This window comes from Lampris incognitus, chromosome 5 (genome assembly GCF_029633865.1).
Source record: "Lampris incognitus isolate fLamInc1 chromosome 5, fLamInc1.hap2, whole genome shotgun sequence".
In the NCBI taxonomy this organism is placed as follows: Eukaryota; Metazoa; Chordata; class Actinopteri; order Lampriformes; family Lampridae; genus Lampris; species Lampris incognitus.
In genome coordinates, this window is record NC_079215.1 from 68,416,546 (window position 1) to 68,444,147 (window position 27,602).

General features: G+C 45.0%; 1 protein-coding gene across 1 annotated transcript in view; it reads left to right on the forward strand.

The window, feature by feature from the left end:
• Positions 1 to 27,602, forward strand: part of LOC130112639 (son of sevenless homolog 1-like) — a 97,232-nt gene that overhangs the window by 55,567 nt on the left and 14,063 nt on the right. Inside the window, exons 10-19 of the mRNA XM_056280090.1 lie at positions 1,667 to 2,328; positions 16,655 to 16,736; positions 18,142 to 18,258; positions 19,422 to 19,525; positions 21,420 to 21,642; positions 22,040 to 22,159; positions 23,590 to 23,752; positions 24,923 to 25,040; positions 25,472 to 25,644; positions 27,226 to 27,342. Coding sequence (XP_056136065.1) covers positions 1,667 to 2,328; positions 16,655 to 16,736; positions 18,142 to 18,258; positions 19,422 to 19,525; positions 21,420 to 21,642; positions 22,040 to 22,159; positions 23,590 to 23,752; positions 24,923 to 25,040; positions 25,472 to 25,644; positions 27,226 to 27,342 — 1,879 coding nt within the window. The remainder of the gene's footprint in view (positions 1 to 1,666; positions 2,329 to 16,654; positions 16,737 to 18,141; positions 18,259 to 19,421; positions 19,526 to 21,419; positions 21,643 to 22,039; positions 22,160 to 23,589; positions 23,753 to 24,922; positions 25,041 to 25,471; positions 25,645 to 27,225; positions 27,343 to 27,602) is intronic.

The window sequence follows — 27,602 nt, forward strand, 5'->3', positions numbered from 1 at the left end:
GACACCGGCGGACTTTCTCAGCACTGAGTCTACGTGATGGCACGCATCGCTCTTCCAGTAGATTGCATGGCGCCCCCTAGTGGTGTTACAACATACATACAAAAACACTACTTTATCGCTGACAGACAAACGGGACTTCTTCAGGATATTACAAACTAAAGCATGCATGTATTTAAATAACATTTCCTTTTCATTTAAACGGTGAAATGATAAGGGATCCTTGTCTTCTCGTCCTCTATGTTGACTGTAACTAGTCCAACACTCTTTAGCTAGTTCAACACACTTTAACTAACGCATGTGGATATGTGTCCTGGTTGCTACACTAACACCTCCTCTGGTCGGTCGGGGTCCCTATTTGGGGGGGACTGGGGGAAATAGCGTGATCCTCCCACGCGCTACGACTCCTGGTGAAACTTCTCACTGTCAGGTGAAAAGAAGCAGCTGGCGACTCCACATGTATTGGAGGAAACGTGGTAGTCTGCAGCCCTCCCTGGATTGGCATAGGGGGTGGAGCAGTGACTGGGACGGCTCGGAAAATAGGGTAATCGGCCAAGTACAGTTGGGGAGAAAATGGGGGGGGGGGGTAATAAAAAAAAACTTCGATCCGGCCTTATGGAAATCTGAAATGTATCTGAACACAAAAGATTGGGGCTAGGTTGTAGCATGAACCCAGCCGTAGGCTTGTCACAGTGGGCTGTTTTCCCAATGGTATATGGTATCAGGACAACGCAAGAGATCTTAACTAAACATCTTCAAGATTGGCTGTGTTTTAGTTACAAAGGAAAAGTGCCTTTTTTTTCCCCTCCAAAGCTGTTTGATGATAATGAATGTGTGACAAGTCACCTGTGATGCCAATCTCAGCGATAAGATTTTACTTCCTGGTATCAAGCTCTTAACCTTAAGTCAGCTAAAGTCATTAGGCAACATGATGGTGGAGGATCTGCACTGCACAATAAATGCCACCCCCGGGTCCGCGGTGGTGTAGCGGTCTAAGCATCGGCTCTGTGTCGATGCAGTTGCCCAATGGGGACTGGGGTTCGCGCCCCGGTCTCGTCAGATCCGACTATGGCCGGACTCGACGAAGCAGCGATCATTGGCAACGCTGTCTTCGGGAGGGGGGCGGAGTCGGCTTGTGTTCGTCACGTGAATGCGTCTCTGTGTGTGTCGGAAAAACAGTGGTTCGGCTTGGAGTCGCCTTGTCACGAAAGTGGCGAGGCGGTCTCCTTCGAGACTGCCGGCCGGAGAGATGCAGTTGGCGAACGCATACAGTGCGAGGGTGGGTGTTTGAATTAAAATAGGGATCGATTGGCCACTAAATTGGGAGAAAAAAGGGAAAAATCAGAAATAAATTTATAAAAAAAGGAATGCCACCCCACCCCTAGTGGCGAAAGGCGGTAATATCAGTTATCGCAACAGAATTTAAAAAGTAGAAACACTGGTGTGAAAATGGTTCCACTGTGACGAGTTTGCCCCAGCTGTCTAAACTAGACCTAAAATCAGCTTTAACTATTCTCTACACTGAGATGTCAAGAAGTACAAAGCTTGTCTCTTTGATGCTGACCTTCTGCCTTTTGTCCTGGATCCTTAACATATCTCTCCTCCCTCCTCCTCCTGACCTGTGTCTCATCCTTTCATTTTCATCCTTCTTCTCTTGTTGCCACAACAGCGAGTCGGCTTGCCGTTTCTACAGCCAGCAGATGAAGGGGAAGCACCTGGCCATCAAGAAGATGAACGAGATCCAGAAGAACATTGATGGCTGGGAGGGCAAAGACATTGGCCAGTGCTGTAATCAGTTCATTATGGAAGGTACGCTAACGCGTGTGGGTGCCAAGCACGAGCGCCACATCTTCCTGTTTGATGGACTGATGATCTGCTGCAAGTCCAACCATGGTCAGCCACGCCTGCCGGGGGCCAGCTCCACAGCCGAGTACCGCCTAAAGGAGAAGTTCTTCATGAGAAAAGTCCAGATCAATGACAAGGACGACAAGGAGGGGGAGTACCGCCACGCCTTCGAGATCATCCTGAAGGATGGGAACAGTGTGGTGTTTGCCGCCAAGTCGGCGGAAGAGAAGAACGGCTGGATGGCAGCGCTGATCTCGCTGCAGTACCGTAGCACGCTGGAGCGTATGCTGGACTCTGCCATGATGCAGGAGGAGAAGGAAGAGCAGATGCGACTCCCTGAGTCAGAGCTCTACCGCTTTGCTGAGCCAGACTCCGAGGAGAATGTGGTGTTTGAAGAGAACGTCCAGTCCAAGTCAGGTATCCCCATCATCAAGGCGGGCACCGTTGTCAAGCTCATCGAGAGGCTCACCTTCCACATGTATGCAGGTGAGACCGACCACTGGTTCTGTTTTCTGTCTGAATGAATAGTACATGTCCGTGTAATTAGTCTACTACATGATGAATTCGTGATTCATAAATCACTCATATTTCAAGCCATTAATTTTACTCAGCATTGTGAACATGTAATATGTCTACATCAGAAACATTACAGATTAGATTCTGCCTCTGAAATGATCAGAATCCACAGTCTAGTATTCTCTCACTTAGTGAAGGATTAATATAACCTAAACATACCAGACTGTTTATAGACATAATATAGTAGTGTCAATTAATCTTGTCTTTTCTCTGGAATTGATATGTGTACACATCTCTGGCTCAGACACCTATAGGCTAAGATTTCTGCTGTTCAGAACTTTTCTCTTGTCTCTTTTCTCTGTGTCTCTAATTGAATTCCCTCACAGTCTTAAAAGCATAGCCTCCTTTAGTGTGTTCAGCTGTAGCTGCTCTCTCAAAGTCTTGATAAGAATCCACCAGAATCTTCAGCTCTATTTGGTTTAGTACAGCCATTCGTTTAGCCTTGCTAGCCAGACCCTATTTTAAGGAGCAGAGTGTGGGTAAACCCATTGCCAAGGTATGGGAGAAAAGGGCGCTTTGAAGAAACCAGTCACTATTCAGGTGGGCACACTTCACAAATTCTTTATTGTGAAGTGTGTCTGTGATTTGGGGAAGTGAGAAATGTAGAAATTTGACAAAACTCCATCAAAATTGTCAACGCAGCTTCCGGTTCTAGCTACTGACAAGACAGCTGCTTGTCAGTGATGCGGTGATCTACCCAAATCCAATTCCACCATCCTCCTTAAAATGATTGATTCAAGAGTGGTGTGAGATTGACTTTTAATGCCTGAATGAGTCACCACAACAGAAACTTGAAGGAAAAAAATGAAGTCCTCCACCAGGAAAAACCGAGACACAAAGTTGAAACTCTTTCAACAAGGATAAATTCAGAGAGGCTAAAGGTAAAGCTAACCCTGAGTCCAGATCAGAAGAGGAGGGCAGTGCAAGTGCAGCAATACTGGCCAAGCTTAAAACATTCAGACGAGAGAACACAAGAAGCTAACAGCAATCGCATCACCTATGACCTCCCTGGGACAGTCCGTCGAGAAAATGGGGAAACATTTTACCCACACGGAGAGCTGGATTAACCAGGTGGAGGAGGGATCCTCCCTCTCCAGTCCCCTACTAGGCTACCTGCTGTGACGTGAGAGGCAACTTGAGGAAAGATGTGAAGAGTTAGAGAATTATACAAGGAGGAACAACTTGCGAATTTACGGTGTTACTGAAGGCTCAGAGTCAGGGGACATGGTGCTGTGGACTGACACATTTTAGCGGGAGCTATGGGATACACTGTCGCACTCCCCCCTTCAGCTGGAATGAGCTCATAGGTCCCTCCAGCAGAGACTGGCTGATGAGAATGCTCCCCCGAGGTTGCTCGTTGTGAGATTTGTCAACCACAAGCATAAGCAACAGGTGTTAGCCAAAGCCTGGCGCATGAAAAATCTACAACACGAGGAAAAAAGGGTCTACATGGATCACGACTAGTCACCGGCCTTACAAAAGACGTGAGTACGCTGAGATCAAGAAACAGCTGAGGGAGAGAAATATCCGATTCCAAACTCTTTATCCAGCTAAACTGAAGGTCCACCTAAGGGAGGGTGTCAAAATCTACAGTTCCGCATGCGAAGCAGGAGAGGGTTTACTGGCGCTGGGAATTAAAACATCTATCTCTGAAGACAAAAGGATGGAGAAAGAACTAAATCAAATAGGCTGGTAGTTAGCATGAGCAGTCTGCGCAAACCAGGGATGATGACTCAGTCTCATTGAAGACGTGGAGGCTCTACAGAAGGATGCAATAGCTGCTGATTGAGAGGAGGTGAGTGAGACTGAGATGTGGCACCCCTAAATCATCTGTGGTGACACCCATCTGATTAGCTGTGGTAGTTTCAGTTAATTTTTGTACCAGATATGTATGTTATTGCCAACTCATATTTGGGAGAGGAGAAGATCAAGAAACTTGTGGAGGAGCAGGGTTGAGGGTGAGGGAGGTTAAAACCTGCAGATAACTATACTCCATAACTGCCAACAACATCAGCCAGGGCTCTTTGCTTTAGACAAAGGCTTTCCCTCAGAGTGAAACTTAACTGGCTCTGTTAAGGTCGTGGTTCAGACCTGGTGTTTGGAAGCCTCAGAAATTTGAATTGAAATGTTCTTTTTTATTGTTCAATTTGTTTTTGTTGTTCATCACAGTTCTTTGTGAAAGAGGAGGAATGGTCAAATGTTTCAATGCATAAAAATAAGAAAACAGACCTGACAGGGGGGAAATGCAGAATATTCAAGGGATAAAAATCACTTCCTTTGACACTAGAATGAGCTGGACTTCACTCCTACCTGAAACAACCATGGGCAGTCAAAATGAATTTAAACTCTATATTCTGTCAAGATAGATACCAGTTGAGATATTAATGCATTACATATGTTAGTATGTCTGTTAGGAAACGACTGACACCAAAATTAACATGTTAACAACTATAATACTATTTTTAACCAATTTAAACTTCAGAGACATGGTCAAACTTGAATAGCAAAATTTAAAAAGTGAAAATATTACTTGAAAAACAAAACAGAAAACACATATTGCTAATCTAACAAACCTAACAAGGCCTATAAAACGTGAAATGTAAAAAGAGAACTGAAAATAAATATTGAAACAGTCCCAAACAACGACTGGAACTTAAAAACTACTAGAACGACCGTGGGTGATCAAAGTGACCGCCACGGTTTTTTAAATTTAATTTTTATTTAGTTTTAAACAGTATTACAATATATTTTCATACAACAACAGCTGTATCTATACATTCTTCACATGGACTTTCAAATACTGAGTAGACGATCAATGAAAAAGATCCACTCCAAAATAAAGTAACAGCCACACACACAAGGGATCTGTTATAAACCAGAGAGACAACAAATGCAAGTGGAAAGTGAGAGAAGAGAACACACCCACGGTTTTTAAACTCTATATTCTGTCAGGATAAATGAATTCTGGAGTGAGTTGGACGACGTGGTGGAGAGGGTACCCAAGGAGGAGAGAGTGGTGATTGGAGCGGACTTCAATGGACATGTTGGTGGAGGGAACAGAGGTGATGAGGAGGTGATGGGAAGGTATGGAGTCAAGAAGAGAAATGTGGAAGGACAGATGGTGGTGGATTTTGCGAAAAGGATGGAAATGGCTGTGGTGAATACATATTTCAAGAAGAGGGAGGAACACAGGGTGACATACAAGAGTGGAGGAAAGTGCACACAGGTGGACTATATCTTATGTAGAAGGCGCCATCTAAAAGGGATTGGAGACTGCAAGATGGTGACAGGGGAGAACGTAGCTAGGCAGCATCGGATGGTGGTCTGTAGGATGACTTTGGAGACCAAGAAGAGGAAGCGAGTTAAGACACAGCCGAAGATCAAATGGTGGAAGTTGAAGAAGGAAGACTGTTGTGTGGAGTTCAGGCAGGAGTTAAGACAGGCACTGGGTGGTAGTGAAGAGTTGCCAGATGGCTGGACAACCACTGCAGAAATAGTGAGGGAGACAGCTAGGAAGGTACTTGGTGTGTCATCAGGACAGAGGAAGGAAGACAAGGAGACTTGGTGGTGGAATGAGGAAGTACAGCAAATTATACAGAGGAAAAGGTTGGCAAAGAAGAAGTGGGATAGTCAGAGAGATGAAGAAAGTAGACAGGAGTACAAGGAGATGCAGCGTAAAGCAAAGAGAGAGGTGGCAAAGGAAAAGGCGTATGGTGAGTTGTATGACAGATTAGACACTAAGGAAGGAGAAAAGGACTTGTACCGATTGGCTAGACAGAGGGACCGAGCTGCAAAGGATGTGCAGCAAGTTAGGGCGATCAAGGATAGAGATGGAAATGTGCTGACAAGCGAGGAGAGTGTGCTAAGAAGGTGGAAGGAATACTTTGAGGGGCTGATGAATGAAGAAAATGAGAGAGAGAGAAGGTTGGATGATGTAGGGATAGTGAATCAGGAAGTTCAGTGGATTAGCAAGGAGGAAGTGAGGGCAGCTTTGAAGAGGATCAGCTGGTCCTGATGACCTACCTGTGGAGGCATGGAGGTGTTTAGGAGAGATGGCAGTGGAGTTTTTAACTAGATTGTTTAACACAATCCTGGAAAGTGAGAGGATGCCTGAGGAGTGGAGAAGAAGCATACTGGTACCGATTTTCAAGAACAAGGGCGATGTGCAGAACTGTAACAACTACAGAGGTATAAAGTTGATCAGCCACAGCATGAAGATTTGGGAAAGAGTAATAGAAGCTAGGTTAAGAGGAGAGGTGATGATCAGCGAGCAGCAGTGCGGGTTCATGCCACGAAAGAGCACCACAGATGTGATGTTTGCTTTGAGAATGTTGATGGAGAAGTATAGAGAAGGTCAGAAAGAGTTGCATTGTGTCTTTGTAGATTTAGAGAAAGCTTATGACAGAGTGCCGAGAGAGGAGGTGTGGTATTGTATGAGGAAGTCAGGGGTTGCAGAGAAGTATGTAAGAGTGGTGCAGGATACGTATGAGGGAAGTGTGACAATGGTGAGGTGTGCGGTTGGAATGACAGATGGGTTCAAGGTGGAGGTGGGATTACATCAAGGATCGGCTCTGAGCCCTTTCTTGTTTGCAATGGTGATGGACAGGTTGACGGACAAGATCAGGCAGGAGTCTCCATGGACGATGATGTTCGCGGATGACATTGTGATCTGTAGCGAGAGTAGAGTGCAGGTGGAGGAGAGCCTGGAGAGGTGGAGGTATGCACTGGAGAGAAGAGGAATGAAAGTCAGTAGGAGCAAGACGGAATACCTATGCGTGAATGAGAGAGGACAGTGGAATGGTGAGGATGCAAGGAGTGGAGGTGACAAAGGCATTTGAGTTTAAATACTTGGGGTCAACTGTCCAAAGTAACGGGGAGTTCAGTAGAGAGGTGAAAAAGAGAGTGCAGGCAGGTTGGAGTGGGTGCAGAAGTGTGTCAGGAGTGATTTGCGACAGAAGGGTACCAGCAAGAGTTAAAGCGAAAGTTTACAAGATGGTTGTGAGACCAGCTATGTTATATGGTTTGGAGACGGTGGCACTGATGAAAAGACAGGAGGCGGAGCTGGAGGTGGCAGAGTTGAAGATGCTAAGATTTTCATTGGGAGTAACGAAAAAGGACAGGATTAGGAGCGATTATATTAGAGGGACAGCTCAGATTGGACGGTTTGGAGACAAAGCATGAGAGGCAAGATTGAGATGGCTTGGACATGTGTGGAGGAGAGATGCTGGGTATACTGGGAGAAGGATGCTGAATATGGAGCTGCCAGGGAAGAGGAGAAGAGGAAGGCCAAAGAGGAGGTTTATGGATGTGGTGAGGGAAGACATGCAGGTGGCTGGTGTGACAGAGGAAGACGCAGAAGACAGGAAGAAATGGAAACGGATGATCCGCTCTGGCGCCCCCTAACGGGAGCAGCCGAAAGTAGTAGTAGTAGTAGATTCTGTCAGGATAAATACCAGTTGAGATATTAATGCATTACATATGTTAGTATGTCTGTTATGAAACTAACTGACACCAAAATTAACATTTTAACAACTTTAATGCCATTTTTCAAACAATTTAAAATGACCGCTGTCCAGCGACTGTAAATACTGCAACACCTCGGTGGTAGTCATGGTGCGTCTGTAACGGTGTCTGTACCCAGACATGTTGGCAGTAATCACAAATCAAGTTTAGACTATTTGTCTGCACTGGAGAACGCTAGTGTGTTTCTAGGACAGAGCAACGAACTTCACGAAGGAAATGACGCAACAACACAAGTCATAAATAGTGACATGACGCACACCATCACGCGCAGATTACGAGCCGTCTTTTTGACCGCTCATGGTGGTGTTAGGTAGAGGTTATCATCAGGTTTTTTTGTGCAATTGATCCAAAACTAATTTTAATGCAAATATATGCAATTTTAGGAGCATTCAGGGAGCGGCAGGTATGTATCTTTTTTCCACAAAGTTATTAAACTTTGAAAATCCCAAACCGCCAAATTGACGGCCTTGGTTGTTCTAGTGTATATGGGGTGCACAGACCAGTAAAAAGGGGTACGATGCTATCCAAATTAAACAAAGAAAAAAAAACCATGTTGCTTTCCTACAGGAAACTCGTTTAATGAAACTGAACATACAACACTAGGAAGATTAGGGTTTAAACATGTTTACTCGTCAGCACATAAAGCTGGCAACAAAAGAGGGGGCAGTGGTTATACATAATGCTCTCAATGGCATCCGGATAGCATAGTGGTCTATTCTGTCGCCTACCAACACAGGGCTCGTCGGTTCGAATCCTCGTGTTGCCTCCGGCTTGGTCAAGCATCCCTACAGACAAAATTGGCTGCGTCTGCGGGTGGGAAGCTAGAATGTGGGGATGTGTCCCGGTTGCTGCACTAGCACCTCCTCTGGTCAGTTGATGTGCCTTTTCAAGGAGGAGGGGGAACTGGGGGGAATAGCGTGACCCTCCCACACGCTACGTGCCCCTGGTGAAACTCCTCACTGTCAGGTGAAAAGTGGCTGGCGACTCCACATGTATTGGAGGAGACATGTGGTAGTCTGCAGCCCTCCCCGGATCGGCGGAGGGGGTGGAGCAGTGACCGGGACAGCTCGGAAGAGTGGGGTAATTGGCGTACAACTGGGGAGAAAAAGGGGGGAAATTCCACACACAAAAAAAAAATGCTCTCAATTATGAGCATAAACTGGAAAAAAAACAGGGAAGTGAGGTATGTGCTGATTAAAGGAAACTGGGAGGGTGCTATGATTACCTTGTTAAATGTATATGCACCCCCAAATAGTTAATGAAACTTCTATAGGCAAATATTTTTACATTATGGCCTCAGAGGGTGAAGGAATTTTAATATGTAGTGGAGATTTTAATGTTAAACTGAATGTTAAACTCAACTCATCAAGACCAAGTACCAGACAGATTAAGACAAATAAAAAAATAAATACTGTTATGCAGGAGATGGGAATGATTAACGTATGGAGGGACTTCTATTTGGCAGGCTGAAACTATACCCATTTTTTTCATTCCCACTCTGTATACACACAAAGTGACTATTTTCTAATGTATATTACAGAGACAGAATTGTTTGTTGTGATATAGGAAATGTTGATGTTTCGGATCCTAGCCCCCTCTATCTTACTATCAATTTAAAACCAAAATCCAGACATACATTATGAAAGCTTAAATCAAGTATACTTAATAGTCCGCAAATCATAGAAGCACTAGAGGAGGAAATTCAAGTCTACTTGGAGTTAAATGATACAGGGAAGGGGATTCTGGGATAGGCTCCAGCATCCCCGTGACCCTGAGAGCAAGATAAGTGGTTTGGATAATGGATGATACAGAGGAGGTGGGGCCGCCCATGCTATGGGACACATTCAAGTCTGTCATGAGGAGGAATATTATCGCATGTACCACCCACCTAAAAAAAATCAAGACAGGAAATATTAAATAAACTACAAATAAAAGTAAAGCAGCTACAGAGAGAACATAAAGAAGTGTGGACCTAAATATTGAACAAGAAATTAAAATGGTTTAAGATGAGTGATGAAATATACACACAGGAAACACAAAAGAAACTTGTTTTTTTCAAACAGAAATATTGGGAAGTTGGTGGCAAAGCATCTAGATTGTTAGCTTATAAAATAAAGAAAAACAAGCAGACAGCACTCTCTACAAAATAAAAGAATCCTGAGACTAAGGAGATTGAACATAAACTAGAGAAAATTAAATGGTGTCTGCTGTCATTCTATCAAAAACTGTATTCTCAACAACAGTTAATGACTTACAGATAAACACCTTTTACACTCACTCCATATATCAGCAGTTACAGAAACCCAAAATAACACTCTCCGAGCTGAGGTGAGACTTCAAGAAATTAATCTGGCTGTTACAAGACTGAAGGCAGGTAGCTAGGCTGACGCAGACAACTTCACCTCTGAATGGTATAAGTTGCTGAGGGATAAGTTAGCACCCATGTTAATGAGGGTCTATAATTTGGAACTCAAAAAAACTAGAAATGCCCCCCAAATGGAGAGAGGCAATCATTTCCCTTGTTCCCAAGGAGGGCAAAAACAGACAAGAATGTGGTCACTTGAGACTTATAAGTGTACTGAATGTAGATTATCGAGTGTTCACATCTAATACAGCAAGGAGGCTTGCAAAATGTGTGCCAGATCTAATTCACCTTGACCAAACTGGTTTTATTAAGCAGAGACAAACACAGGATAACATTAGAACATGAGATAAAATACGACATGTCACATAGAATAAGATAGAATCAGCCCTGATTAGCCTAGATGGCCAAAAGGCATTTGATGCAGTTAGCTGGAATTTTTTTATATAAAGTTTTATATACAGTTGGATTTCATGAGGACTTCATACAAATTATCGAAACATTATATGACAAACCAATAGCTGGAATTAAAGTAAATGGGGACCTTACTGCCCCATTTACTCTACAGCGGGGATGCAGACAAGGATGTACCATCTCTCCTCTCCTGTTTGCCATGTTTATCGAGCCCCCAAGTCAATGGATTCTTCAGAATCAGAATATAAAAGGGATTTCAACTATCAGGGGGAAAAAAGCTGGCGTTATTTACAGATGACATTTTGATATATTTAGAACAACTCACCCAATCCCTACCCAAAATGATGTGTTGCCTAGAGGAATATGGCTCAATGTCTGGCTATAAACTTAATGTATCAAACACACAAATTGCGCACAAGTCACTTGCTTTTAATTACAAACCCACCAGGGATATTATTGAAAAATGCCAGCTAAAATGGGATGCTGATCCAATAAATTGGGTGTATACTTACCAAAAGAACTGGCAACCTCTGGACTCCAAACTAAAGTCAGATGTAAGAAGATGGAATCTTATTCCATCCCTAAATTTAAGTTCAAGGGTTGAATCAGTCAAAATGAACATTCTACTGTATCTTTTTCAAGCACTGGCTGTGGAAGTGACAATCCAAAAGTTTGTGGATTGGGACAAGCTCATAGCCATCTGGATATATATCGAATGGCAGAAAGCCAAGAATTAAATATAAAACCTTACAACTCAAAAAGATTATGGGGGAATGGGGCTTCTGTGCTTGTTGGAGTATTATTATACAGCCTAGCTGAGGCCTCTCATATGCTGGTGCAACCCTGGTTATTTTGCTATCTGGAAGGAGCTAGAGTTGGCAAAGACTGATAGGATCCCACTTTAAGCAGTTGTTTCTGATGAAAACACTAGTCATACATCTCTTGGACAGAGCAAATCTATTTATTAACGTGTCCCTGAAGATTTTGAAGATAACTCAAATGTGTGCAATATGCAGAGAATATCAAAACTATTAAGGTGCTTCGCCTTCAATAGTCATTTTTACCCACAAGCTGAGTGACAAAAGATTTAGTTAATGGGCAGGGGAAGGTGTTACACCTTACTGTACTCTGATACATAAGGGGCCACGAAAGAGTTTTTAGACTCTGAGGGAAGAATATAATTTTGAACAGCAAGACTTCTTCTGATTCCTCCAAATCCAGCACTACTATAGAACAATCTTGAAAGATATTAGTTTGGTGAACCTAGAGGACAGAATAATGAAAATTTTTATATCTGCCTGTAACTCTGAATACAATACTACATTTATTTCCAGGATTTACAACTGTTTTTAAATAGAAAATCAGAAGAGGCACTGTATATTACAGAGAAATGTGGCAGGGAAATTAGTAGGGTCCTCTCAGGGTAGGAGTGGCAGTGGAAAACTACAAGTTCCCTTGTTTGGAGGGAACTGTGTTGGAAGAGTTTGGTTCGATTCTTTATTACCCCTCAAAGCAACACAGCACTATTTACTCAGATTGCTGGAGACAATGCCAGACCAACAGTGTGAATCATTACCACATATTTTAGTCCAGCCCTGTCCTGGCCACTTACTGGAAGAATATCCATCACACTTTAGAGGAGGTATTCAGAACGACGTTGCCGTTTAGATTTCGTGTTCTATACTTATGCAATATCCCACAAGAGATTACCTCCAGAGATAAAATCCTTATGACACTTCTGCAAGCTGCATGTAAAAAAGCCATAACCGGTAAAGCTCCCTTTATTGAGGACTGGATAGACATAGTTCATCAAATGTATACAATGGAGAAATTGACATATTCCCTCAGAGTACACCAAGATAAATTTACCAATATATGGTTAAGGTGGATTGGCTTTATCAGACCCCAAAGACAAGACTTTATATGAGACACATGTGCATATAACTTGAACATTACCATTCCTCCCAGTTATGTTGTGCTGTACATAGTTCTATTTGGTACCAGTAACTGATGCCTGAGAAATGTTATGGCCAATGAGGAAAGGGCCCAATACATTTTCATCAGAAAATTTTTATGTTTTCTTATGTTTGCCCCCCCCCCTCCGTTTTACACTGTTAAGGGTAAGAGCTGTCAGATACAAGTATATAGTGTGACAAGTAACAAACAAAAGTAATTTTCTCATATTTTCAATGTTTTTTATTTAATTCATTCATCTATGTATTTATTTTCTCTTTATTTGTGAAACAGTTGATTAAAGTGTGACTTGGAGAATGTAAAGGAAAAGTATAGTAAAAAATTCTCTCTGGTAATAAAGGTGGCTGTCCTAATGACTTTTTTTTTTTTTTTTTGCCTGAAGTAAATTATTTGTAATTGTCTTTAGTAAATCCTCTGGCTGCCGATAAAAAGAAAATTTAAAAAAATGTCAACGCTTGTCAGCTTTCTGGTTTTAATTATAATGATAAGCAGAAGAAGTTCTATTCAGTGGTACCACAATGTGCTGTAGATGTAGAAGAAGTGACCGGGGCTAGTAGCGCTAAGCTACCTCCCCAGAGACTAAGAGCTAGTAGAGCTAAGCTAGCTCTCTAGAGACAAAGCTAGTAGAGCTAAGCCAGCTCTCCAGAGACAAAGAGCTAGTTCTGAAAAACCAGCTTTTGTTGTGGTGGTTTGGCAAACAGGCAAGGACATCACGGTTTGAAACAAAGTGTTAATACATATTAATATACATGCACATATAGATACGTACACAAATTGATACATACACATTCGACAGAGTGACAGGAAGAGCTTTAAACGTCTGAGTTCAAATGTGTACAATGGGTCGTCAACCTTGGTTCCTGCTTGGTTCCTGCTAAGCTAAAGCTATTTTAGGGAAATAAATCTCTTTTTGCTGGTCATGCTGATGGGAATTCTGGGTAATATCCTGTTGGCAGGCACCAAGCCAGAACAAGTGCCAGTGATAAAACAGCTGCTATGGCTCCTTTAAACCACACACCATCATCAGCCTCATAACCTTCCACGGTCTTCATCACAGTAGCTTTGAATCAGAAGGTATAATCTCCCTATTCCACACCACAACAGTATTTAGTGATGATGTCACATACTGCGATATTTCACATATAATGTTATACATGTTGTGATTCAGTGTTATTTTTTCAAAGCTTTATCTCATCTTACCGTCAGCAAAATGTGAAAACTGCAATAATCCAAAGAAAATGCATGACAAAATGTGTGTTAGTAAAACTGAAAACATCACGACATCACACCTCTGCACAGCATCTGTTGTTTGGGATTCAGTATTAAGACTGAGGAGATGTACTACAGTTTTACAACCACAGCAGCTTCATGTTGCCATTTTACACTGGATGGTTTTGTTCCACTGCTGCATCATAGTCCTGTAACCTGCAGAAGCACCCACACTGCCGCCACTGTCCTGTCCTCTGATTGGCTGTCTGACGCCTCTTTTGAGGAAAGGGCTTGTCTGTGTGTGTGTATGTGTGTGTGTGTGTGTGTGTGTGTGTGTGAAGGAAGAAAGGTGCTTCCTGTCTGGACCAACGCCCTGGCCAGCAGACCACAGGGGGTGGTCTCTCTCTCTCTCTCTCACACACACACACACACACACACACACACACACACACACACACACACACACACACTCATGAAGAAGGTCAGCTGCCTGCAGAGCTGGCGGTGGTGTTGGGTTGTGTTGTTGGAGCAGAGCGTCTCTGGATAAGCGTCAGTCCCACAGATCACCACCTCCCTCTACTTTAATAATGCATGAGGAAGAAGATTTACATAAAATTATGTTTTCACATCAGTGTTTCAAATTCAGAGGAAAAGAAGTTTAAGAAAAGAATATTGTACGTTAGTTAGAGTGCTGTTAATGACAGACGTGATCTTTTGCGATGATCCTCTTAGTTTCCTGCAGTGTGTACAGAAAGATGTCCCACCTGACCCCAACATGGGCGTTCTCTACATGTTCACACATGTCTGTCTTCTTACATGTTGACAGTCAGATCTCTTCAGTGTTCTGAACCATGCTGTGGTTGGGTCCTGCTGTGTCCGGGTGGCTGTAAACTCACCGGATTGTAAACGGGTTGTTGGATAGCCTGAGTAAGAAGAGACATGAAACGAGGAGTCTCACCCAACAGACTCACCGTGCTGGACTTAAGTGCCTTGCTCAAGGTGCACTGTCAGACAGTCCAACCTTCAGACTATTAGTGGTGTTACACACTGTCCTCGTCCACTGCTCACACACACACACACACACACACACACATACATAACGAAGGGTTGGCCAATCTATTTTAGGTGTGTGTGTGTGTGTGTGTGTGTGTGTGTGGGCAGTGTGCGTCACTGCAGTGTGTTTCCTGTGCTGAAGGCTGATTGTTTGTGAATGCAGCGTGAGGTGGTGTATTGTTGAGTCCCCGGTTCAGAGCTGCTCGGCCTCTGTCTCACGCTGTCGCTCTAAAAATATCCTGCTGCTTTCTCTTTTTATTTTTTTGTTTGTTTTGTGACCAAACGGCTCGACAAGGTTCATCACTCGTTCTCAGCCGGGACCTTTATTCTTAACTCCTGTTCTCAGCCGGGACCTGACTTCTTCAGCTGTTCAGTTATGTCTAGTCTGATAGAACAGTGGGGAAAGACAAAGGGAATGAGACAGGGACGTCCAGAGAGAAGGATCAGTTCATGTGGACACTAGACGTGATGTCCACGTGACCTTGTCCTCCTTTCTGGATCTGCTCACCTGGAGTAATGGAGCATCAAGACGAGACGGAGAGAACTCTTTCACCCCAAGTCAGTCTTACTCCCTGTAAAACATGGAGGAGCTTGTAAGTTCCTCCTTCCGATAACTTCAGTCGTCCGGTCGGAGTACAGACACACCTTCCTAACACTGATGAATGCTTCACATGTGAAGGGAAGGTCAAAGTTGATGTTTGTAGGACAAGATACAGTGTGAAGTTTAGCAGAGAAGGATGGCGAAGAGCTACTTACTGACTATGCAGTAGGTACGGGGTTGGCTGTCCCCGGTTTGTTCCCCATACTTCCTTCCAGCTGCAGAGACCCTGCTCCATGGCTGACCTTTGACCCCTGACCTCTGACCCCATGTTGCTGTGAAGGCTTTGGGTCTGTGGTGAAAAGGGTAAAGCTGAAGGAAGCTCTTTAGAGGGAATGTTTAGATGTCTCAGTGCCTCTGCTTGTCCCTCTCTGAAGCCTTGACTTCATTGTGTGGATTTATTCTATTCAAGTGATGTTTCTCTAACATGGCTGTATGTCACTGTCACATCGCACACTCATGACACACACTCATGACACACACACATGACACAGGACACCACACTGACAGCACAACGTCTTATTTTGGCTGATTGATCGGTTTAACTGTCTGATACCAAATGTTAATGGATGAGCTCCAAAGCCCAGAACAGATAAACACAATATGGTCAGATACAACCTGGGGGCATCTGGGTAGCATGGCGGTCTACCAACACGGGGATCGCTAGTTCGAATCCCTGCATTACTGCCTGCTTGGTCGGGCGTCCCTGCAGACACAATTGGCCGTGTCTGCAGGTGGGAAGCTGAATGTGGGTATGTGTCCTGGTTGCTGCACTAGTGCCTCCTCTGGTCGGTTGGGGCGCCTGTTCAGGGGGGGAGGGGAACTGGGGGGAATAGTGTGATCCTCCCACGCGCTCCGTCCCCCTGGTGAAACTCCTCACTGTCAGGTGAAAAGAAGCGGCTGGTGGCTCCACATGTATCAGAGGGAAACATCATGTGGTAGTCTGCAGCCCTCCCCGGATCAGCAGAGGGGGTGGAGTAGCGACCAGGATGGCTCAGAAGAGTGGGGTAATTGGCCGGATACAATTGGGGAGAAGAAAAGCAAAAAAAAAAAAAAAGATACAGTGTGGCCCTGACCCTGTCACCATCTCCTCTCTGTTCCAGATCCAAACTTTGTCCGAACATTTCTGACCACCTACCGCTCGTTTTGTAAGCCGCAGGAGCTGCTGGACCTGCTCATGGAAAGGTAAAGCCCCACTGAGCCATGCACAGAAGCTCAAAGCACGTTCAGTCACCATCTGATGGAGCATTATGCCAAACACTTTCAAAAGAAAGATGGACGCCTCCAACTCTCTTCCACTGTCATGGATTACCAGTCATTACATCAGGTGCCATGTAGTCCAGTCAGACAATAACTTGCCCCTTTAACTCACTATAAGAAAGGACAGGTGTTGCTGGTGTTGAGTCACTGCTGCTATAAAATAAAAAGTGATAACGAGTGTTTCTCTGATATTTGATACTCACCAGAAACCACTTGTAAGCAGACCATTAGAATGACGTGTGCAGAGGAGCAGGCAGGGTTCAGAAAGGCTTCGTTTCATTTTGTGTGTTACCTCCTCACACTTATCCACGGCAAGTTTATTGTGTGTTAATTTTTAATAAAACAACAATGACCTCAGAAGATACAGCAAGGTCAATGGCCCTTAAGAATATTCTCTTAACTTTCTATTGAAGTCCTCTTAAATGTGTTTCTGTGGGATGTGCGTAAGAGAAGTCAACGTCAGGTTCCTGAGAGCTTCACCAGTTTATCTTGAAGGTCAATGCCACTTGTTCTTAAGCTGAATGTGGTGTTGGAGCTAACATCTTAGAAAGACCAGTTGAAGACGGCTGGCTCTGAGGGTCATGGACAAAACAGAAAAAGATTGTGAGGAATTTACATTCAGACACGTCGCTGTAAAACAGGTCTAGAAAGAACTTTACAGGTTCAGAAGCCAGAGCCCTGCTGTCACTTCCTGCTTGGTGTCAGGGCACTTCTAGCCTCTGACAGCACAGCAGACAGATAGGACCTGCAGAGTGAAGAGAGCAGCACATGTTCTGAGCCGGATTTGAACCCGGGACACTGCAGCCACACCTGAACTGACATGATACACACCCAGCGGACTGAGCGCTCCCCCTGCTGTCAGGTCTAAATATGGCTACATACAGACAGTATACTTCATGCATTTGAATGAACAGATAGATTATATAAATAAACACTATGCATAGCCTTAATGATAATTACATTTATTTGAATATGTTAAATATTTTTCTTTGTGGTCTCCAGTCTCACAACTAGTCTCTCCATGAGAGAGACTAGTTAATGAACTTTTCCCTTTTCAGAAGACATTGACCAACAGGACTGTTATTCATGTAAGCCTAAATCTGGATCATACCAGTGAACAAATCCAAAATGAGAGGAGTTGGTGAATGCCACCAGATTTCTTGACTAGTTTTTTGCATACGTTTTATTTGTCTGTGCGTAACAGCTTTTGTTGCACGAGGTGCGTTGTTAATCGGTCCTTCTCATCCACACATCAGCTTTGATTCTGCTCTCTAGAGCCCTTATGAACCATTCTGTGGATCTTTCTGTTGTCCTGACTCTTGCTCGGCAGGTTCGACATCCCGGAGCCCAGACCCACTGAGGCTGAGCAGATGGAGAGCGGCGAGCAGCTGCTCAGTGCTGAACTCAAACGCTTCCGGAAAGAGTTCGTCCAACCGGTCCAGCTCAGGTACCACCTGCCATGAGGCGGATATGCTTTTAGAGTGAATGGGGATGAAACCATTTGCCCCATCATCACTATGAACCCCACAGGATCTGGACTAGTCCAGACCACTTCAGGTCAGATAGTTAAGTGCAGCCCAAATACATCTGTTGCAGGGCTGGGCAGTCTTGTCCAGAAAGGGTCGGTGTGGGTGAAGGTTTTTGTTCCAACCAAACAGTTACACACCTGATCCCACTAGTCAACCAGTAGAGTCTTTGCTGAGGAACTGGATTAGGACACACAGGTGCTGCTTGGTCAGAACAAAGACCTGCACCCACACCGGCCCTTTCTGGACAAGATTGCCCATGAAAAGATGCTCCTTGAGCAGTTTGGCTGTGAGGACCTGTTGGGGCTAAAGGCTTTATCAACATATCCATAGGGTTTAATTAATAAGCAATAAAATTAATAATCAAGAAATGATTAACACTCAGTGATAAACTCTTCATAGTGGTTCTGTTTTTAATAGAAACATTTGTAGTAATGATTATCATGGAACAGAAATAATCTAAAATCAGTAATAACATCAGTTACTTAATTTACTGATCAATATTATGATTAATAATCTGTCATTTACTTACTTTGGAAATCTAGTCAGTTGTCATTTACTTACTTTGGAAATCTAGGCAGTTGTCATTTACTTACTTTGGAAATCTAGTCAGTTGTCATTTACTTACTTTGGAAATCTAGTCAGTTGTCATTTACTTACTTTGGAAATCTAGTCAGTTGTCATTTACCTACTTTGGAAATCTAGTCAGTTGTCATTTACTTACTTTGGAAATCTAGTCAGTTGTCATTTACTTACTTTGGAAATCTAGTCAGTTGTCATTTACTTACTTTGGAAATCTAGTCAGTTGTCATTTACCTACTTTGGAAATCTAGTCAGTTGTCATTTACTTACTTTGGAAATCTAGTCAGTTGTCATTTACTTACTTTGGAAATCTAGTCAGTTGTCATTTACTTACTTTGGAAATCTAGTCAGTTGTCATTTACTTACTTTGGAAATCTAGTCAGTTGTCAGCCGTCAGTGTTTCTAGACTACATGTTATTTTAGGGTAAAGTGTGGAGGTGAGTTTCGGTTGAAATGTGCCTCAGTAAACGACGGCGTGACTGGCTGGTTCATGTCTTTCCAGAGTGCTGAATGTTTGTCGCCATTGGGTGGAGCATCACTTCTATGACTTCGAGAGAGACGCACATCTGCTGAGACGACTGGAGGAGTTCATCGCTTTGGTCAGAGGTACCGGCAAGCTGGGAAATAAAAGGCATCACGAGCCATGGGCGTGAACGCTGTCTCGTATCGATTTAAGCTCAGCAGTCAGATCCATCTAGCGAGTCGGTCCTGTTACTCTGTCTTTGGACACTGGGTCTGGCCTTCCTCTCACTGAGAACTGTTTCAAAAAGTGGATGGTGGGGGTGTCTGGGTGGTGTGGCGGTCTATTCCGTTGCCTACCAACACGGGGATCGCTGGTTTGAATCCCCGCGTTACTCCGACTTGGTCGGGTGTCCCTACAGACACAATTGGCCGTGTCTGCAGGTGGGAAACCGGACATGGGTATGTGTCCTGGTTGCTGCACTAGCACCTCCTCTGGTCGGTCGGGGCGCCAGTTCAGGGGGGAGGGGGAACTGGGGGGAATAGCGTAATCCTCCGATGCACTACGTCCCCCTGGTGAAACTCCTCACTGTCAGGTGAAAAGAAGCGGCTGGTGACTCCACATGTGTCGGAGGAGATATGTGGTAGTCTGCAGTCCTCCCCAAATCAGCAGAGGGGGTGGAGCAGCAACTGGGATGGCTCGGAAGAGTGGGGTAATTGGCCAAGTACAACTGGGGAGAAAAAAAAGTGGATAGCGACGGTGTTGAATGAAGACTTCCCAGAGACATCTCGACCTGTCCTGGGTGTCAGGAGTCAGTAGATGGTGCTCTGTCATGGTTTGTGGTTCAGGCCTCCAGTGACAGTTTGGGATATACGACACAGAAGAAGTGGGAACACCAGTGACAGCAGTGATTCATGGTACTTCATTGTGTCGAGTCAGTCACACGACACAGGCACAGTGCACAACATCCAAGTGTGTGTCAGCTGTTGTCATGGGAACCAGTCCACACAGTGAGATCCATGACTGTCTGTGATGCCTAGTTTTTTTCTGAATCCTGCGTCAAATCCCACAGTCTTCTAATCTGTGATTGGCCCACCTCCTAGAAATGCTGTACGTTAAAGAGAGGCCTGACCAATTTTCACAATAGGTAAAGTGAGCGATTCACAAGCATGGCCTGGCCTGTGTGATGCTGATATCTAGCAACTGTTTCAGTGAATATTAATTAAAAAAATATCTTCCAGAAGGTTCAGTTCAGTTTTCAGGTCAGACTTGTTTATAAATATCTCTGCTGCTCAGTAGGAACATTAGCGAGACCAAGACCATCATACTGTTTATCATACACAAGTTAGACACATTCTTCTACTGAAGACTGGACAACAGCGTCTGGGTAGCATAGCAGTCTATTCCATTGCCTACCAACACGGGGATCGCCGGTTCGAATCCCCATGTTATCTCCGGCTTGGTCGGACGTCTCTACAGACACAATTGGCCGTATCTGCGGGAGGGAAGCTGGATGTAGGTAGGTGTCCTGGTCGTTGCACTAGCACCTCCTCTGGTCGGTCAGGGCGCCTGTTCAGGGGGCAGGGGGAACTGGGGGGGAATAGCGTGATCCTCCCACACGCTACATCCCCCTGGCGAAACGCCTCACTGTCAGGTGAAACGAAGCGTCTGGCTCCACATGTATCGGAGGAGACATGTGGGTAGTCTGCAGCGCTCCCCAGATCAGCAGAGGGGGTGGAGCAGAGACCGGGATGGCTTGGAAGAGTGGGGTAATTGGACGGATAAAATTGGGGAAATAATCAAAAAAAAAAAAAAGACTGGACAACAGGCTTAAGCCTGCCCCCCGATGGCTAACAGCCCTTCTCACAACACACTCCTCTGGCTCAGTCTTACCAGCCCTTCCTTAACTTGGCTGCTCCTCTCTCTCCTCCCATGTACCTGCCTCCAGCTCACCATTTGCAGTCTGCTGGTGCAGCAGATCAGAATCTCCCCAAATGCATTTGATAAAGTTCATCTAATGTTTTCATTTATTTCATCCAGGCAAGGCAATGAGGAAGTGGGTGGAGTCTATCACAAAGATCATCCAGAGGAAGAAGCAGGCCCAGGCCAATGGGCCGAGTCACAACATCACTTTCCAGAGCTCGCCACCCCCCATCGAGTGGCACATCAGCAAACCAGGCCAGACTGACATGTTTGATCTCATGACCCTTCACCCCATTGAGATTGCCCGGCAACTCACCCTCCTGGAGTCAGACTTCTACCGGTATACTCTGTCTGTCTTTCTGTCTAGATCTCTGTCTGTCTGTCTGTCTGTCTGGGTCTCTGTCTGTCTAACAGGTCATTAATTGTCATTCCCATGAAAAAAGTAGCTAGTTGATATGATGAAAATCATGAGCACCAGAATGCACCAAAAACAAAGTACGCCCAGAGCCACAACTCCCTGACTGTGAGAAGACACTGTGAACCACTAGACCACTAGACCACAACCAGGCTGTTCTTCTAATAAAGAGCTGACTTTAACTCAGATTACTGACACATCTGATGTTAAAGGTAGAGATGTGGTCCCTGATTCATCCCTCATGTTTGTATAGTGCCAGCAAGTAACGATAGAGTTGGAGCGCTATGACTGGACGGTTCTGACCTCTGACCTTCCTCCACAGGGCAGTGCAGCCATCAGAGCTTGTGGGCAGCGTTTGGACCAAAGAGGACAAGGAGCTCAACTCCCCCAACCTGCTGAGGATGATACGCCACACCACTAACCTCACCCTCTGGTTTGAAAAGTAAGATCCCCTCCCCTGAAGCTGGGCTCAGTCTAAAGCTGATGACTTAAAGCCCAATTCTAACCCCGGTCTAGCCATGATGACTGGTTTATGACATCTCAGCGAGTCTGGACTGGTCTGTGTAAAATAGTTCAGGTCACCATGAATAGTTGGCACCTGGTTAGCTTGTAGTGTTCAGGGCTGTAAGATTCAAATTGCTCACCTCCCGGTCAAGTGTTGGACCAGGCGGTACTGTCACGATAAAGAATCAAACGTGTTTGGAATCTGGACACGTCTGAACCCATCGGCAGGTGTGTCTCTACGACTGCAGTCATACCACTGTTTGTCTTTGACTGTGATCCAAGAAAGTCTCTCAGTACGTTTACATGATGTTAGAAAAAGTGGATTTATTCTGTTAGTCTGACTAAACTGGACTTTTAAAATACATGTAAACGTGTTAGGCCCACTGAACTCGTACTAGATCAAATCTCTCAAAGTAGGACTAACACACCTAGATGATGCGGTTGGGATGGATTTACTCTGGCATGTATACACTTCAATCCGCCCCGAACTGGCCTAGGCGTTCTGAGCGGTCTTTCACCTGGAAGTGGAACAGCGTAGTATCGACAGTATCAACATGGTGAGTGCTAGAGCAAGAACCATGCATTTCTGGACAGACGAGGAGACAAACTTCATGTTGTGTCAGCTAAAGGAGCTGAATATCCTGAAGTACGTACATGGATGGAAGGAGGACACAGAATGGTGAACTATTTAAGAAAGTGGCGGAAAAGTTGGACGAAGCGAGATTTAAAAGAACCCCTGAGCAAATCTGTGTTCGGTGGAAGCGCCTCAAGCAGGCCTACCACTACAGGCCTGCTAACTTGTTTGTGACTTGTTTAGTATGTGACGCAATAGGTCAACCAGAGGAAGGTCCAATAGCAACCAGCTTGGCTAGGTGTCCCTACAGACACAGTTGACCGTGTCTGCGGGTAAGAAGCCGGATGTGGGTATGTGTCCTGGTCGCTGCACCAGCGCCTCCTCTGGTCGGTCGGGGTGCCTGTTCGGGGGAGGGGGAACTGGGGAGAATAGCGTGATCCTCCCACGCGCTACGTCCCCCTGGTGAAACTCCTCACTGTCAGGTGAAAAGAAGCGGCTGGTGACTCCACATGTATCAGAGGAGGCATGTGGTAGTCTGCAACCCTCCCCGGATCGGCAGAGGGGGTGGAGCAGAGACCGGAACGGCTCGGAAGAGTGGGGTGATTGGCCAAGTACAATTCGGAGAAAAGGGGGGGGGGGAATCTCTGACCTTCCAACATCATTTATCCAGCTTGGTATGCCGTTTACGTGCTATTTTCCAGCCGGGAACTGGTCCGTCCAGCGTACCCGAGCCACATGAGCCACATGGGCGCAGCACTAGTCAGACTAACAGACAGACTTGCGTTCTCTCCCAGGTGCATTGTTGAATCGGAGAACCTCGAGGAGCGGGCAGCCATCGTCTCTCGAATCATCGAGATCCTGCAGGTCTTTCAGGAGCTCAACAACTTCAATGGGGTTCTAGAGGTGGTTAGTGCCATGAACTCCTCGCCCGTCTACAGACTGGACCACACCTTCGAGGTACGCAGCTCCATCACCCTCTTCACAAACGAACAAGACAAAAAGATTTCTCCAGGCTGTTTGTCTGCTGGATGTACTATCTCACATGGGTTTTTCAGCTGCAGCTGACATGAGGACAACCTTATTTATATTTTACTAGTTCATCTTGTTTTGTTGTAGTGTTTTTATTTCAAGACTTTGTTGTAGTTTTTATTCAGGCTTGTTTTGACAGTAAAGTGGAAACCAAATCCAACATGGAGCACAAAATAACATCAACGCCCCCTATATTGTTTCTAGATCTGATTTGTGTGTGTGTGTATTTGTATATTTTTTCATGTACTTATTTTTATTTCATTTTATTATATTGAAGAAAGTACTTTTCTTGTACTCACAATCTTACCAACAACGCCAAGCTAAGTTCCTATTGGCTGTATTGCACATGGCAGTAGTAGAGTTTCTGATTCTGATGACTTGCCTGCAGTCTAACAGTCAACCCTGTATTGTCTGAGGGCGTCCGGGTAGCGTGACGGTCTATTCCGTTGCCTACCAACACGGGGATCACCGGTTCGAATCCCCGTGTTACCTCTGGCTTGGTCGGGCGTCCGTACAGACCCAATTGGCCGTGTCTGCGGGTGAGAAGCCAGATGTGGGTATGTGTCCTGGTCGCTGCACTAGCACCTCCTCTGGTCGGTCGGGGCACTTGTTCGGGGGGGGGAGCTGGGGGGGGAATAGCGTGATCCTCCCACGCGCTATGTCCCCCTGGGGAAACCCCTCACTGTCAGGTGAAAAGAAGCAGCTGGTGACTCCACATGTATCGGGGGAGACGTGGTATTCTGCAGCCCTCCCCGGATCAGCAGAGGGGGTGGAGCAGCGACCAGGACGGCTCGGAAATGTGGGGTAATTAGCCGGGTACAATTTGGGATTAAAAGGGGGGAAAAAGTCCCCCCCAAAAAAGAGAAGGGTCAGTAGGTCCATAAGCTATCAGGGCTTGGGTTCCATTCCCTCACTGGCTAAAGCGAGGTATTAACCCTGACTGGGTTGGGGGTTTGGTCTCCACCGGGGCCAGCCATAGATTAAAGTGTTGACTTGTCAGGATCTTGTGGAGCGTGATGTTGTAGCTTGGTTAGCTGGAAATTTCTATAGATGCCACAGTTTTTGCCAACTCTTGGTTTTGTTGCTCTCCATCTGCAGCAAATTCCCAGCCGACAGCGAAAGATACTGGAGGAGGCTCATGAGCTGAGCGAGGACCACTATAGGAAGTACCTCGCCAAGCTGCGCTCAATCAACCCCCCCTGCGTCCCTTTCTTTGGTACGGTCCGCTGCTCAAACCTAAATCCAATCCAGAGCACACACAGTCAGGCTTCTCAGAAGGGTTCCATCTTCATCAGCTGTTAAATCATTCACATGTCATTTTCCACGATTCCTTTTCAGTGGTGAACCGTAGACAGGAAACACATTTGTGTTGTTTGAATCAGGTTTGGGAGCAAACACTTTACTCTTAAGATTGATTCAAGGAGGCCTGGATGTCGAGACCCCATGCAGCAGCGCTGTAACCAATGGTGACAGTAATGAATGGTGGTTGTGTTGAAGTCATGTGATCATACTGAGTCACATGACACAGGAACGACCTGCAGAGTGAATCGGTTGTTGTCGAAAATCTCTTTGTGTTTTAAAACTTAGAAGTTCGTCTCTGCCGTTAGGTTTGTTTTCATCGCTGCTGTGTCACCACTGTTAACACAGGAATCTACCTGACCAACATCCTGAAGACGGAGGAGGGAAACCCGGACTTCCTGAAGAGACATGGCAAGGACCTGATCAACTTCAGCAAGCGCAGGAAGGTGGCCGAGATCACTGGCGAGATCCAGCAGTACCAGAACCAGCCCTACTGCCTGCGCGTGGAGAATGACATCAGGGTACGTCTCCCCGACTTTCATTTTGCTGTGAAACAGACTTTGTATTTGGTCACAAGGGGCCGGTATGTCTCTGATGCCAGCCTCCACAGACCTGATCATCATAAAACTAGACTGGTCGACTTTTCAGGACAAACCTGATGGAGGTCATTCAACCACTTAAATGATTAAGTGATTTAAGTTTGTGAAGCTGTCTTCTCTTGACTTCAGCCTTTTGTAGTTTTGACTTCCCACCTTTCAAACATATCAGGGTGGCACGGTGGCCCAGTGGTTAGCACTGTTGCCTCACAGCAAGAAGGTCCTGGATTCGAACCCCGGGCCATCCCAGGTCCTTTCTGTGTGGAGTTAGCATGTTCTCGCCATGTCCACGTGGGTTTCCTCCGGGTGCTCCGGTTTCCTCCTACCATCAAAAAGACACATGTTAGGGTTAATGCTCCTGCCTGCTCCTGAGCAAGGCAATGGAAAGAAGTGGAGTTGGTCCCTGGGTGCTGCAGCTGCCCACTGCTGTTATACAACAGGATGGTTACATGCAGAGAACACATTCATTATAACCTGTACAATGACAAAAATAAAGTGTCTTTCTTCTGTCTCCTTAAAAATGACAACAGGATGTCCACGATCACCAATCATCATTCTATCTCTCTGTCATCCATCATCATTCTATCTCTGTCACCCATCATTATTCTATCTCTCTGTCACCCATCATCATTCTATCTCTCTGTCACCCATCATCATTTTATCTCTGTCACCCATCATCATTCTATCTCTTTATCATCCATTATCATTCTATCTCTGTCACCCATCATCATTCTATCTCTGTCACCCATCATCATTCTATCTCTCTGTCATCCATCATCATTTTATCTCTGTCACCCATCATCATTTTATCTCTTTATCATCCATTATCATTCTATCTCTGTCACCCATCATCATTCTATCTCTTTATCATCCATCATCATTCTATCTCACTGTCACCCATCATCATTCTATCTCTCTGTCATCCATCATCATTCTATCTCTTTATCATCCATCATCATTCTATCTCACTGTCACCCATCATCATTCTATCTCTCTGTCATCCATCATCATTCTATCTCTCTGTCACCCATCATCATTCTATCTCTGTCACCCATCATCATTCTATCTCTTTATCATCCATCATCATTCTATCTCTCTGTCATCCATCATCATTCTATCTCTCTGTCATCCATCATCATTCTATCTCTTTATCATCCATCATCATTCTATCTCTCTGTCATCCATCATCATTCTATCTCTCTGTCATCCATCATCATTCTATCTCTGTCACCCATCATCATTCTATCTCTCTGTCATCCATCATCATCTATCTCGCTGTCATCCATCATCATTCTATCTCTATGTCATTCATCATCATCATATTTTCAAAGAATATTGGGTCCATCTATTACCTGGGTGTCTCTGTGTCATGCGTGTTGTTGGTATGTAACCTGGTCTTCCTCTAAAACTGTTACTCGATGTACTGCAGGTCTGTGGAGGAAGAAGATGGTAAGTTGTGGTGTTGTTCCCCGACTGATGAAGGTGGATTTTTTTTTCTTTGTGCAGAAGTTCTTTGAGAACCTGAACCCCATGGGAGACATGGCGGAGAAGGAGTTTGCAGACTACCTGTTCAACAAGTCACTGGAAATCGAGCCGCGCAACGTCAGGTCCTTACCTCGATTTGTAAGTTCAACCTCACATCACATCGGACAGTCAAGGAAGTTTGGACAGGTTAGGAATTTGTACCGGTAGGATGCAAACTAACTCTACAGCCCAGAATGGAAACCAGTGGTACCGCCTGCGGGAATGGGGTGTAAACATCCATAGATGAGTTTCCATGTTTAGTCTACCTCATTCTTACAACACCCGAGGATTAAACCCAGTGAACAGAAAACAGCCTTAAACTGAAAAACAGAAAGTCAGTGGAATATAAAGTTGGCTCC